Here is a 13857-nt window from a genome sequence, read left to right as displayed (position 1 = left end):
AAACCAAACTTGGGAAAGGAGGATTCTACTCCCTTCTGGCCCAGTTCTCCAAGAACATGCTGGCACTTTTCACAAACCCACTGCCAGCACGGTGAATTAAGACTCTGCTCTTTAATGTACTATTTTCTCCAGCATTGCACTCCCCAACGCTGAACACAATACAGCACTGCTTTAAAAAGGTATTTACACACATCCCAGCATCACCCCCCTGTCAGCCCAAGGAGAAAGGCCTCAGCCCGTGCTAAGACCCAACCAGGGGAAGTCTCTTGCAGCCTTTCTGGCAGAATGGCAGCAGTGACAGAGGGCAACAGAGCTACTGTGGTGGTTTTGGATTGGTTTTGGTCACATCCCTGATGAAATAACAGCATGGAGATGGGAGAGGGTGTTGATCTATCCTCAGCCAGGGCTAGAAGCGCTTCATCTGTCGGCGTTCCTGTCGGCGCTGCTTCTTCTCGTTGGGCTCCTGAGCAGCAGGGGAGGACTCAGCTGTGAACCAGGGCCCCAGGATGTTCACCCACAGGAGGTAGAGAGCGCGCCCCGGAGCCTGCGAAACACACGTGGCACAAACTCAGCCACCCTGGGGACAGCGCTGCCAGGGGGGTGCCAGGGCCAGGAGGGCTGCTCCTCCTGAGGCAGACAAAGCAGCTGCATCAGGCATCTCAGGGTGCACAGAAATCAGTGGCAGGCATCCAAAATAAATGGCCTGATTTCATTTCATGGCTGAGGAACGTGCACAGCACTCAAACTTCATACACAGAAATCCCAGCATCAGGTCTGAATTACCCAGAGGGATCCAACAATCCAGACATTCCACCTCTCCTTCCTTTGGAAACACACCCACATTTCTTTGAATTTATGAAAAAAGCAATCCAGATGGTCTCCAGGGGACAGCTGAGTCTAGGCTGCCCTCTGCCAGGCCAGCTAGAGAGGATTTTGTAGGTGAGGACTGAAATGAGATCAAGGACTGAACTGGGATAACTTTCCATGCTCCCACAATTGCCTTCTGTACCTTTGTGGGATATCCTCAAAGCAAATGTGGGATTTTTAAACTAAATGGAGATTTTTTTTCTCCTTCTGCACAAGCACTTTTAGGTTGTGAGACACATGACAAATGTTTCAGGAGCAGAAAGAGTTTGGTGTGTTAAGGGAATGAAAGCCTGTAGCATTTTATCTACCCAGAGGCAGTGTCCAGCAGACCCCAGCCTTGGTCCATGCTGAATGGCTGAAAAAGCCAAACAAAAAGGAACTCTGTTACAGACACAGAAAGACTCTGTGTACCAAGATAGCTTTGATCTGCCTCATGTTACTTGTTGCCCTTTCATGGGACCAGAAGGTCCCATGAAAGGGCAAAGGTCAGCTTAGTTTTTGTGTGGTAGACCCAGAGGGATCAGCACTTCTTTGCCTTGTGCAGCCTCATTTTTAAACAAGATTTGACAAGGAGATTAAAAAACATATCAGAAAATAGTTCAGGCCTGAAACAGGATACTGAAATGAGATGAATAATCAATGTCCTCCATCCTGAAGACAGGGAAAGACAGCAACAATACAGAGCAAGATGGAAAACAGCAGGGGCTGGGGCTTACCAAGAGCCAGAAGTACCAGACGTAGAGCGAGAAGCAGCTCAGCACTTGGACTATAGCTGTCAGCAGGATCACATCCTTGAGGTGCCTGAGGGAAGAAAAGCAAAGCATTAAGCTTTCATTCCACCCCCTGCCAAACAGGCAGCTCTGCCAGCACAGTCTGCACTGCCTCAGGGGAGCGACCCTGCCCAACTCAGGGACTGTCCCTGCAGACCTGCTTTGCTACACAGTTATCGAGAAGAATCAAAGCAGTAAACAAACAACAACAGCAAAACACTCTGATGAATCATCTAAGAGATGATCTCCCTCTGAAAAAACAACACTGAGAAAGCCGAGGAATTGCTGGGGGTTGGAAATTAGCAACAAAACCACCCTCACCGCCAGAGCTGAAACAGCAGCCAGCACGGCTGATTTGACACCTATAATGACATAAAGTTTAACTCCTCACGACTGGCTGTGCTGAAGGGAGCCATGAATCTTCCCCATGCCATTCCACAGGCTGACACACTCACTTGGGGTCACTGAAGGACAAGCACACCGCAAGCTGAGCTGCAGCAACAGACTGCTCCTCCTCCTCTCCTGCTTATCTGAGTCCAGCTCTTCCATGCCAGCCTGAGGCAGAGCTGAGAGCAGCTACAGAGAGGAATGAGCTGCCCACGCCTCAACCAGCACCCTCGGGGGATCTGACACCCAGGAGAGGTAAACAGGTATCAGGTTTTCAACACAAGCCTGGGGCGTGCCATGAAGGTTTAGAAAAAAGGCCAGCTCTCACTCTGGTTAAATCATCATCTGCTGGAGTAAAAAGCCCTTGAGTCACAACCAAGAATGGAGACAAGAAACAAAGGCTACGGCATAAACAACATGGACTCAAGATACTGCAGAATCCACAATCAGCAGCTCTAGCAAAAGACACTGAGGGTTCAGTGACCTCTGGCATTACCAGAGGGCACAGAGGAGTGAAGGCAGAGCTCCCACCAAACCCAACTCTCCCAAGCCGGACCCTCCTCAACCCCAGAGCAACACAAAGCATCGATTTCAGAAAAATGCCACGAAATCCACAGTGTCCCAGAAACAGCTCCAAAGGAGCAGCATTAATCAGCTGCAGATGCTCAGCTAAGAGGCTGAAAACATCCACTGCTTTCTGAAGTACCTGCTAGCCTAGGGTGGTCCCTTGATCCCCAGAGAGGTAATTTAAAGGTAGAGGGTAAGGATGGGAACTTCAGCTCTGAAGATTTTGTTTTTAGAGCTGTGTTTTGCATAGCCCATGACTCAGATAAGCATTAATTCATTTTAATGTGTCATAAACCTCACCCCAAATGCTCAGGCACAAAAACCTCTGTGCCAGTAGCAAGAAGGACATCTGTATCCAGGGCTGCAGCATGCTATGGGTGCTTGTCACCTTTTCATAGAGAGTACTGAGATCCCTGTGCTACCTCCTGTCAGTCATTTCCCCTGACAGCACCATCACACACACACACACACACACACACACACACACACACACAGAAAAGTTATCAGGCACTCTGTCTCAGTGCCTTGTATAACTCCAAGAGGCATCTCCCACAATCAGGAGCACACCTCAAACATCAAAGTTCTGTATTTTCCCTCTTTGACTGTCCCATATTGTTTCACTAAAAAGGTATTAAAAATATTTTGCAATTCTACTCTAAAGAGCCAAACCAGTGTAAAATGGGAACAAAATACTCAGGTGACCAGCAGGGAAATGAAGTCACTATGGGATGAAGAGGGGTAAAGAACCCAGATCACACCCCCTCTCCTCCTGGCCACCCTGTCCCTTGTCTGAGGGTCTTATACCAGACATCTGAGTCACTCCTGCTGCAGCCAGAAAAGGTACCATTCCAGCAACCCAAACACAAGATGAGAGCTCATCCTGTGTTTGAAACAGCAGGTTCTGTTCCCCACTGCCTGCTGATAGCACCCTCAGGATAAAACAAAACATACATTAATAAAACTATATACATCAATATATGACCCTGACAGCCTGAGAACACCTGATGCAACACAGAGGGCTCAGCTGGCAGCAAAGCCCCACTGTGCTTCTTCAAAAGCCTGGCAGCAAGGGAAGGACAGAGGTAAACCTGGAACTGCAGGCCAAAGACATGGCAGGAAGGAGCCAAGGACCCCAGCACCTCACTGAGCATACAGTGAAGATCCCCAGCACAGGCTGAGGGCAGGGAAGACAAAGAGCAAAGCCTGATGTGTCCACAACTACCTGGCAGTTTTCTGTAACTAGTTTGAGGCTCACTGTTGGAAAACATGTAAATCTAGAAGGTATTTCTGTACCAGCACTGGTGTCTCCTTATTTTATTCAGCAGTGCTTTGTAGGAATTTCTGCTGTGTTTCCTGTAATACTGTGGCATTCCTTCACCAAGGAAAAGACAGTTACAGTGGCACCAAGAGCACTGGAAAGGCAGAGACTCAGTGCTGTCTACAGAGGGACATAAAGAATGCACATGCACGGGGGACAGAAATGGTTGAGGAGGTGACAGGAACTGGCTAAGACAGAGGCAAGAACTTTTATTGTGTAGAGCATTTCAAGACACGGCCAGTTTGCAGCCAGGGTGGTAACTGGCTGCATGTGCCCTTCTGCTCTGTCAAGCATTACCTTCTGTGCTGGTTAAAAAGAAAATACCTATCACTGTGTGCTGCAGCAGTGTTTGTCAACTGAAAGATGATTGTAAACTACTCCTGCTGAACTGCGATCTCTTACCTCTACAGCTCAGCCCTATGGACAGAGACCGTGTCAGGCTGACACACCCACATGGTGACTGCTTGACTGGGGAACACCAAGCCAAGTGTTCAGGTAATAAGGACAGTTAAGGACACTGAGAAAAAATGGCTACAAACTTCCAGCTCCCCTCATGCCCATGCCAGTGGGCAAGCTGAGGAGGGAGCTGAGGCCAGCCTTCTCCTCGGGAGCCTCTCCTGGCTCTGCGTGCACGCTCAGGCAGCAGGTCCTGCTCACCTGGACTCGTGCGGGTGTGGACACTCACTCTGCCATCCCCTGCTCCATATTCAGGTCAATTCCCCCGTCGGCAAGGCTGCCATCGTCTGTGAAAGACGGCTTTGCCATGGAGTTCATGGACCGGTAGCTGGTGCCGTAGACCACCAAGCTGAAGACGAACGCGACCTGCAACAGGGAAGCCGCTGTCAGCCGCGATGGCCACGGGCCCGGGGCCATGAACGAGCCCCAGCCGGGGCAGAGGCGCTCGGCGCTCACCCACGTCCAGGCGGAGGCGGCGGAGGAGAAGATGACCAGGTTCACCACGGCGTATATGGCCTGCGGAGAGAGCACGGCACGGCTTTCCTGTCTGCCCGCTCCCGCCCCGCCCGGCCCCGCGCCCCGCCGGGCCCTGCCGCCCGCACTCACGGAGGCTCCCAGGATGATGCGGAGGTAGAAGCGCAGCGTCTCCCGGTTCTCCTCGAAGATCTGCTTCTTGCCCTTGGTGCCCGCCTTCCCCTTGGGCTGCGGAGCCAAGACAGGCGGTCAGCGTCTCCCCGGAGCCCCGGGCCCCGCAACCCCGGCCCCGCACTCACCGCCATGGCCGCGCCGGCTCCGCGCTCCGCTTCCCGCGGACGTGACGCGACGGAAGCGGCGGGACGGAGCCCGGGAGGGTCAGAGCTCGGGGGAGGGACAGAGCCCGGGGGAGGGACAGAGCCCGGGGAAGGGACAGAGCCCGGGGCGGATCGGAACCTGGGGCGGGCGGGACAGAGCCCGGGGCGGAACGGAGCCCGGGGAAGGGACAGAGCCCGGGGCGGATCGGAACCTGGGGCGGGCGGGACAGAGCCCGGGGCGGAACGGAGCCCGGGGAAGGGACAGAGCCCGGGGCGGATCGGAACCTGGGGCGGGCGGGACAGAGCCCGGGGCGGAACGGAGCCCAGGGCGGGAGGGGACTGCCCTGTCCGGGGGTTCTCCCACAGAACCGCAGAATAGCGAGCTTGGAAAGGGTCTGTTGGTCCAATCTCCTTGCTGAACCAGGGTGCTCCCAGAAGGTGGTTTTTGACTATCTCCAATGAGGGAGACTGCACTCTTTCTGGGCAAGCGAACTTGGAAGGACTTCACTGTGCGAGTAACAACGCAAAGGAACATAAATTTTGCCCAGCAGGTGCCTGGGACCATCCACAGTGCTCCCAGCCTTCCTAGGCTAGAAATGGCCTTAGCTGTGGGGAACGTTGCTCTGAGCCTGCACCTCAACACCAGGAACAAGATCTTGCCAGCCATCCTCCCAGCTTCTTCATGCACAACTCTCACAGTGCTGCCATCCCAGCCTTACCCGCTCTGGCCCTTTTTGACCCTCAGTCACTCTGAGCCCTTCCCCAAACCTTTGGAAAGGACACGGCTCCGAGTTCTTCACAAGTGTTTATTGTGCCAGTACACAGGAGACAGAGGCACGGTTGGATCCCTACCAGCTGTGACTGTCAGCACAGCACCCTTGGGAAAAGCTGCAGGCACGAGGAGGTGCAGGGCGCTGGGCTGGGGGCTCTGGGGCCGGGGAGGAGGTAGCTTGTGGTGCAGTAGTGCAGCAGCACGGCTGAAGTGTGCAAGTATCCGCCCCAGGCAGGGAAGGCACCGGAATTGGCATGATGGGCAGACCAGCATCTTCTTACACCAGGCCCAGCTGAATGGTGCTAGGAAAAGGGGGCTTGTACCCTAAACACCTCCACTCCAGGATGGTGCAGAGGGCTCAGCAAAAAACACCTTTCAGCGCAGGAGGGACCTGGCAGGGCTGGCATACCATGCCCTGAAGATGCCAGCTGCTTGACAAACGTAATGGAAAGGTGTGTTCCATTCTTTTTCTAACCACTTTGTTGTCCAGAAAGGATCCCCTACACTGATGGCGAAAGTGAGGCAGTGCATATTCGTACCTTTGAAGTGTTACTCCTCCTCCAGCTATCCCAGGGCTACCTGTACCTTTATTCCAGTCCACATCCTTGCCCTCTCTGCCCAAAGCCTGGCTGCAGTGTGGGGGAATCAGTGCCACCATAGAGGGGTTTGACTGTCTGTATTTCATCTCACCTCCCCATGTCAGGGGGGCAGAGCAGCCAGGTCACCCTCCTTAAACAGGAGGCTAATGCTTGGTGGATCATTCCCATGCTCTTCAGGAGGGCAGGACACAGGCAGGGAAGGGTAGGACACCCAAGCCCCCAGCCAGCACCTGGCCTGTCCCTCTGTGCCAGAGATGAGGGACAGAACCTGGAGGGAGGCGCTTGATTTTGAGGGGCATAGAGGATGGGGACAGGGCAAAAGGAGGAACTCACTGCTCTGAATGGCTAAAGTCATAGCAGAAGTTTAAGTTGCTGGGGGGCTTTGGGATGGGAGGGGGTTCATCAGGAATGCTGATGTTCTCCAGGTCCAGGAGCCGCAGCTTGAGCTCCATGGACAGCAGGACATCGAGGTCTGTTTGTGTTCGTTCACTTGTCATCTCCTTGCCCAGAAGAACATTCAGCCCATCTGTCCAGAGGCAGAACTGGGGAAGCAGAGCATGTGAATCTCTAGCACCAGCCCTGGGCAGCCAGAGCCCATCTCTCCCTGCTGTGGCTTCCACCCCCCAGGGACACACACAGCTCTCTCTCCACTGCTGTCCCCTGGCAGAGGCATCTTGGGCACTGTGTGCCACCCCAGTGGGCCCCTGGAGCTCACCTCATACCGGGTGGGGGCAATGAAGTTGAGGCAGTATTCCTCCACATCATGCACAATGGAGAAGGCCAGCTCCAGGACATCCTGCAGGGACAGCACAGGGGGTAGCTGGCTTCTCAGCTGGACTCCTCCCAGCCCTGGTGGGGTTCAGAGCAGGAGCTGCACCCAGCCTCCTCCTCTGCACTCCAGGAGACCCAAGTGGTCTCTGTCCATGAAACCATGCAACCTGCCATCATCCACCCACTCCCAAAACCCATCCCCAGCTGGACAGGATAGGGTGAGAGGTGCTGACCTTGTTCTGCTTCCCAGAGCTCTTCTCCTTTGTGTGTGGACACTCCTTCCCCACCAGCAGCATCTTCATGTCTGCCACAGGAACTGGGGCAAGTGGAAGAGCTATGAGCTCCCTCTTCACATCCCTCTCCCCCTCCTTCAGGTCCCCTTTGCCCAGAGCCCAGGACAACCCAAATGAGAGGACTCATAGCCATCCACAGCTTGGGGTGGGGGGGTCAAGCCACTCTGCAGCACCCTTTGAAAAGCCAGCCTGAATTCCCACAGTTCCCAGTCACACAGTACTAGCAGACACTGGGACAGCCATGCAGCAACCAAGCAGAGGGGTAATTCCCACTTTAAGACAGTCTTAACCTGGAGGTTATCAGAGGGCTCCCCTCCCTCCTTCCCACCTTCTCTTTCTCTCCATCACCTACTTTTCTCTGGCAGGCTCTCGATGGGGGGAGACTGCACCCCCTCCTCCACATCCCCATAGTGCAGCACCTTGTGGTTGGGGGACAGGCGGCAGTACCACAGCTTGTCTGCAGCAGAAGAGCCATGAGAAATTCTCAGCCTCCCCTTGCAGACATACCGTTCCCAAGGGGAATGGAGCTGCCCCCTTATCAGCACTCTCCATTTCTCCAGCCCATGGGTTTAGCCCATATCAGCTGTCCAGGGAGTCAAGCATTTTACTCCCACAGATTAACTGGGACTTCCCCTGTGGCAGGGGACACGGGAATAAGCCCTGCCCCCTGCCAGGCCCCCACCCTGGAGCAGGGCTCTGGCACCCACCCTGCCTGCGGCGGCTGCTGATCTTGCGGAAGAGGGTTCCCTCACAGAGGTGCAGCAGGCGCTGCTGTCGGATCAGCTCCAGGAGCTCCGGCTTCAGCTTCTCCCGCAGTTCCCTGGGGTGAAAGTCAGCAGAAGAGGAGCACAGCCGTTTCAGCAGGCCCTTGCTGACCTCCCAGCCCTAAAGCATTGTCCCTGCTTCAGGTCCCCACTCCCCACTCCCTGCCCACAGCCCACTCACAGCACAGGCACAGCCAACGTCTCCTCCTGGTGCAGCCGCTCCGTCTGCCGCAGCTTCAAGATCTCGCTGTAGTTCAGGGCGTTCACTCTGGTCTTGAATAGCTCCAGGGATGTGGGCTTGAGAGACAGGGTCCTGGTGATCTGCTCCCGCACCACCTGCATCACCTGCCAGGCCGGGGATGTCAATTCCAGTTTGGTAACACTCCCCAAATCCCTGAATTTGTATTCCCATCAAGGGAAGAAGCATCCCCCCTCACCTTGTTAAAATCCTCCTGGGTTGCTCTCATCTCCTTCCAGGTTTTGTTCACCAGCTGGATGCAGATGCAGAATAGCTCTTCAAAGAAATGATCCTGCCCGAAGAACATAGGGTAAAAGGCCTGAGCCGTCTCCGAGCCTGTGGTGAGAAGGACAGATGAAGCCACACTCCCCAGTTTTTCGAGAGGATTTCAGTGTCCAGGGAAACCTGGGTATTTCCCAGCCCCACATCCCATTCTCACGCTGTCAGCCATGCCAGGACAAGACCTGGCAGCTTGTCCCCCAAGCAGCAGGGCAGGGAGAAGGACAAGCTTGGGCACACGTACATGGCTCTCCAATGTGCAGGATCTCGCAGAGGATCAGGGTGAGCTGGATGCTGCTTCGAGCAAAGGGACATTCGTGTTTGTCTTCCCGGCTGCTGTTCTCGAGGACAAACTGGAGAAGAGGGCCATGATCTCATGTTACATGGACTTGGAGGGCTGTCCCAACAATGGGTGTCACACATGCCACACTCCTCCTGCATTCCTAGACAAGCTGTCCCCCCCAGCTGGTGAAGCCCATCTCTAACACAAGTGACCCACTCTTCCCAAAATCCAGCCCTATCCTCCTCTTTCCCTTGTGGCAGTGTGGGAGCTGGTCACAGGCACTGCAGGTTGGAGCACGGCTTATGCCCTGCTGGTTTTGCCCAAACTGCCCAAGTTCCAAGGCCTGGAAACCAAGCTGTGAGCAAACCCCTAAAACTTATGGGGACCCTTCAGAGGCACTGGCCTCAAATGGCTTCTCCTACCCACAGGAAGGACCTGTCTCCATTTGAAACAGCAACAGTAGGACACTTGCCTAGGTGTGGCCAAGGACAGATCACAAATAAAAGAAAAGAAGGTGAAGGTCCACCAGCACTTCTCCCCCAGGGAGTTCCCTGGGAGAGCACAGCACCTACCCTGCTGTAGGCATTAGGGGTGTTCCTGGAGAAATACACCATGTTGTCCAGGGCAAGGAGTCCTGGTGGGGCACGGCGGAGATCCTCTGCTGGGTTGCTGTTGTTCTAGCAGGACACAAAGGATGCAATTTAGCAGCTGCTGCTTTGTTCTTCAAGCAGCTGTGTCTTCCCAACACACCCATGGTGTTTGCCTTTGACACCCAGCAGCTCTACAGCACTCGCTGTCCAGGAGTGCCTTGGGAGCAGAAGGGAGGTGCTACATGGTCCATCAGCATCACAGGGACACCAGGCTGAGGGGAGCCATGAGAAGCTGCCAGCAAGGCCGTGTGGGGCTCGGGAGGGATGCAGGGGGAACGCACCACGAAGCCCAGCTTGCGGAATTCCTTGGCGCACAGGGACCGCCGGCGCTCAGTGCTGAAGGTGCCAGCAGGCACCTCGCCCTCCGACTCAAAAGCAGCTTGGCGCAGGGACTGGAGCAGATCCCGCTGTTCCTGGAGAGGAGGGGGTGCTAGTGAGCCCCACAGAAGCAGGTTCTCCCAGGGCAAACCCAGACGTGTTGGGTTCACCCAAATGTGAACTGCTTCCACAGGTGGAAGAGACCAGGTCCAGACTTGCAAGGAGAGTACTCCCAGACCTGTGAGTAGGGATCCATGGACATTTTCATGCGATGCTCGCACAGGTTGAGGCTGACAGACTGCAGCACGTACAGATAATGGGCCATCTCATCCCCCAGTGGCTCGGAGCTGTGGATAATGTTCTAAAGGAGATCATGAGACAGAAGGTTCCCCCATGCTGCTGCTTCCAGTCTAAGCACAGGACCCAACAGCCAAATCCCAGCAGGTCCTGCTGCTCAAAAGGGTGTTGGGAAGTGGAAAACTCCCCTTGGGGTTGGGTAAGATCTGTGTGCATTGAACTGCAGGTAGATGAGGGTGCAGCCCTGGGCACATGGGTGCCAGCAGAGCAGCACCCACAGGCATTCTCAAAGAAGGGGTATGGGGTACATAGGCAACCCAGCCACACACAGTCACCAAGGGCTGGGACTCAGGGGACAGGGCCTGGGGAGAAAGGACAGAGACTGAAGCACACAGCAGACCGTTGCACAAGCCCAGCTTCTCACCTTGTGGATAAACTGCCTGATGTTCTTCTCCCTCAGGGTCTCCATCATCTCCTAGGAAAAAAACAAGGCTGTGAGACATTCTCCAGCTCAGCACACCACCATTTTCCCCCAAATAAAAGGAGGAAGCAGAGTGAGGATATAGACTTTAAACGTCTCTGGACACTTTTTGCAGCCCTGCAATCCCAAAGAGCACAAACCCCACAGCAAAGGACCCAGCTGCCCAAGGTCCCATCACAGGGGGGGCCCACCCTGAGAGCTCAGATGTGCCAGGGGCTGGGTCATCACAATCACTGTGCCTCACCAACTGTGATACCTCTGTCATTTGAGACAAAAAGTGCTAACAGCTGAGGGCTCTCAGCAGAGCACCCCAGAGACAGAGGCACCGTGGTGCCTGACTCTGCAATGCCACCACCCTGCCATGGTGGCCCTCACCCGCCGCTCGGCGTCGGTCGCGCTCAGCAGCAGCGCAATGAGCAGTGCCATCGCCTTCAGCTGCAGCTGGGCATTTGTCCTGTGGGAGGAAGAGCAGGAGGATGTGAGAGTTGCCAGCTCTGAGGTTGGGGTTGAATGGTGCTCTGGCCTCTCCACTTACGCCTGCAGGTGGGTGAGAAGACGGTCCAATGTCACTTCTTTTCTGACCACCTCAAAGAAGACGCGACTAGTAGGCACCATATTCTCCAAGATAGACAAGGAGAGCTGCTGGATAGATGCATCCACTGCATTCATGGTGACATAACTAACTATCTGTGAGACACAAAACCATCTGTCAATAGCAGGCTGAGCCTGAGGCACAAGGATAACAAGGAATCCCACAGGCACACACTGTGGACATTGTAGAAAACTCTTACCTTCTTGATGAAGACTGTACTAAGATTTTCCCAGGAAACAAAATCATGCTCCATCAGCTCTGTGAAGGCTTTGAGGGTGTGAGCCAGCATCTCCCCTGTACTGGAGGGACACATGAACAAATACAGTGAGGATGGCTCCAGATACCCTGCTCCCATCTTATGGTGGTGTCTGCACTTGAACATTGGTGGGCATGTTAGAAACAGCTAGAGAAGAGAGCAGTGAGCAGGAGAAAGGAAAGAGACTGCTGGGTAAGAAAATAGGCTCTCACTTAGTCATCCCAGGAACTTGACTTCCCCAGGAAGTCAAGGCAGGGGAAGTTCAGTTGTTGGAAAGCTGCATCACCATGGTACAAAGATCACTACAGACAAGCCCTCAGGAAAGTTGAACCACCCCATATCCCTCCCTCTACTTCCAAGAAACATGTGTTGCATTGCCTGGTTCCACACTCTCTGTGTGACAGGAGCTCAGAGGAGCTGCACCATCCTCAAAGAGTTACACAGGGTTTTCTCAAGCTCCCTGCAGATCTCTTGCAGCTAAAACCTCAGGGCAGAGGGATCATTCAGGGTGGCAGGAATGAAGAGCAGCACTGGAGGCCAAGATGATCACAGCTGGTTTCCTGGTAGCAAACCCCACGAGGCTACAGATAACCCAGCCAGAGAAGGGATGGAAGGTTCAAGTCTGGGCACATTCACAAGGAGTCAGGACTGCATATCTGTGGGGACCTTCCCCTGGCTGCCAGCATGCAGGGACACAGCCACAGTGCAGGCACCAACAAGTCAGAAACACAAAGAGTCCACTCCAATGCCCAGCTTGGAGCTTACGCAGTATTAGCAAGGGAGAAGAAAAGTCATGGACTGCAAGGAAAAGCCTGTCCTGATACTCACTCATTCCCTTCTTCCACAATAGAGTAGATTTGCTTCAAGCCATTCCTGCTGATGAACTCTTGAGCAAAGGTAACATCCTGGGAGAGGCTTGCAAGCTTCTTCAGTGAGTCAGTCTTCACATCCACATTCTTGCTCTGGATCCCGATATACAACCGCTCTGCTTCTTGGTCCTACCAGGAAGGAAAGAATCAAGCCAAAGGGGCTCACTGAAAGACAGTAAGAAGCTTGAAGGTGGCTGTAAGAACTGAAGTGCAAGTTTTGGAAGGAGTCTCAGGCTAGAGCAGCCCCAGTAAGGAGCTGAATTAAGAAACAGAGCCACCAGAGCAGAGACTAGGTGGAGCTGAGGATGGAGATCAAACTGGCATGACACCAAGAACACTTGATGAGTTGGCCCCCGCATTCAAAGAATTTCAAGATGATTTCGTTTCTCTTCAAACTCCCCCAAGCCCTGCCGAGGAAAATGAAGGCAGAGACACATCTCCTGCCCGTGTGATTTGTGCGGGGTCTGAGGCACAGGAACAGCCAGAGGCAGTCAGAGGCAGGGGGCTCAGAGCATCCCACTGCAGGGGCACGGAGCAGAGTAGGAGACAGGGGGGCAGAGGGATGTACCGGGGAGGTGGTCAGCCGTAAAATGCTCCCGTTCTTAATGTCCCTGCGGTTCTGTAAGGGGAGAAAGAGCCGGTGAGGCGGCGGGCGCTGCAGCGGCGGGGCCGGGCGCTGTGGGGTGGGTGTCTCACCGACTCGGTGATGTAGGTCTGCCGCCCGTCCGCGTACTGCAGCGCGTAGCGCTCGGCGTTGGGCAGGCTCCACCTGCGGCACGGGCACGGGTCACAGCCGGGAACGGGTCACAGCCCCGCTCACGGGCTGTCACGACCTGTCACGGCGCGGTGGCAGGCAGCGAGCGCGGTACTCACGCATCACAGACGTCCTTGAGCACTGAGGCGAGCGGCTTGGTCTGCGGGAGGGAGGCCGGCCGTGAGCTGGGCTGGGGGGCGCGGGGAGGGGCGCGGGGGTGTGCGGGGCAGTACCTGCTGCAGCTCGATGAGCTGCGGGATGGCTCCCACCATCTGGATGGCGATCTTCACCACGTCCTTGGGCGGCGGCATGGCTCCCGCACCGCCGGCAGTTCCGGGTTGCGCCGCCGCCGCCGCCTCCCCTCACGAAGGGCCCGGCCGCCGCTCCGCGGCCTGTGCCGCCACCCCAGCCCCGCCAGGCCCGGCCCCCTCACCTGAGCTGACGCGGGTGTGGCAGACCCACCTCCGGCACAGGACACGGCCTCC

The 13857-nt window shown here is 55.1% G+C and overlaps 2 protein-coding genes across 3 annotated transcripts; both read right to left on the bottom strand.

Moving 5' to 3' along the window:
* Positions 1-96: 96 nt before the first annotated feature.
* Positions 97-5222, bottom strand: TMEM208 (transmembrane protein 208). Its single transcript, XM_056500427.1, has 6 exons — positions 5139-5222; positions 4972-5067; positions 4822-4881; positions 4595-4731; positions 1584-1668; positions 97-544 (listed from the first exon to the last, which is right to left on the bottom strand). Exons 1-6 carry the CDS (start codon positions 5142-5144, stop codon positions 407-409), a joined length of 522 nt encoding a protein of 173 aa, XP_056356402.1. The 5' UTR covers positions 5145-5222; the 3' UTR covers positions 97-406.
* Positions 5223-5942: 720 nt separating this feature from the next.
* On the bottom strand, positions 5943-13843 carry ELMO3 (engulfment and cell motility 3). Of its 2 annotated transcripts, XM_056500422.1 has the most exons (20): positions 13606-13843; positions 13492-13532; positions 13315-13387; positions 13187-13237; positions 12578-12747; positions 11693-11792; positions 11437-11588; positions 11277-11355; positions 10845-10895; positions 10362-10484; positions 10087-10218; positions 9728-9832; positions 9117-9225; positions 8793-8929; positions 8537-8700; positions 8299-8411; positions 7944-8048; positions 7532-7614; positions 7243-7323; positions 5943-7069 (listed from the first exon to the last, which is right to left on the bottom strand). In XM_056500422.1, the coding sequence occupies exons 1-20, from the start codon at positions 13681-13683 to the stop codon at positions 6857-6859; spliced, it is 2160 nt and encodes a 719-aa protein (XP_056356397.1). In that variant the 5' UTR covers positions 13684-13843; the 3' UTR covers positions 5943-6856. The 2 variants fall into 2 exon arrangements, with proteins under 2 accessions (XP_056356397.1, XP_056356398.1); XM_056500423.1 differs by lacking the exons at positions 9728-9832; positions 10087-10218; positions 10362-10484; ... (7 more) ...; positions 13492-13532; positions 13606-13843 and having other exon boundaries at positions 8793-8885; positions 9117-9201.
* Positions 13844-13857: the final 14 nt, after the last annotated feature.

The sequence above is a fragment of the Oenanthe melanoleuca genome, chromosome 11 (genome assembly GCF_029582105.1).
Source record: "Oenanthe melanoleuca isolate GR-GAL-2019-014 chromosome 11, OMel1.0, whole genome shotgun sequence".
Lineage (NCBI taxonomy): Eukaryota > Metazoa > Chordata > Aves > Passeriformes > Muscicapidae > Oenanthe > Oenanthe melanoleuca.
The sequence above is the reverse complement of the archived record's forward strand: the minus strand, read 5'-3'. Positions and strand labels throughout refer to the sequence as shown.

Coding starts and splice junctions, on each gene's coding strand:
- TMEM208 (XM_056500427.1), bottom strand. Junction 4,882..4,971: donor GCATCATCCTGGGAGCCTCC/GTGAGTGCGGGC, acceptor CTCTCTCCGCAG/GCCATATACGCCGTGGTGAA. Junction 545..1,583: donor TCTGGTACTTCTGGCTCTTG/GTAAGCCCCAGC, acceptor TGTGTTTCGCAG/GCTCCGGGGCGCGCTCTCTA.
- ELMO3 (XM_056500422.1), bottom strand. CDS start 13,683: ATGCCGCCGCCCAAGGACGTGGTGAAGATCGCCATCCAGATGGTGGGA. Junction 10,219..10,361: donor CCATGGATCCCTACTCACAG/GTCTGGGAGTAC, acceptor CCTCCTCTCCAG/GAACAGCGGGATCTGCTCCA. Junction 7,070..7,242: donor TTGCCCCCACCCGGTATGAG/GTGAGCTCCAGG, acceptor CTGCTTCCCCAG/TTCTGCCTCTGGACAGATGG.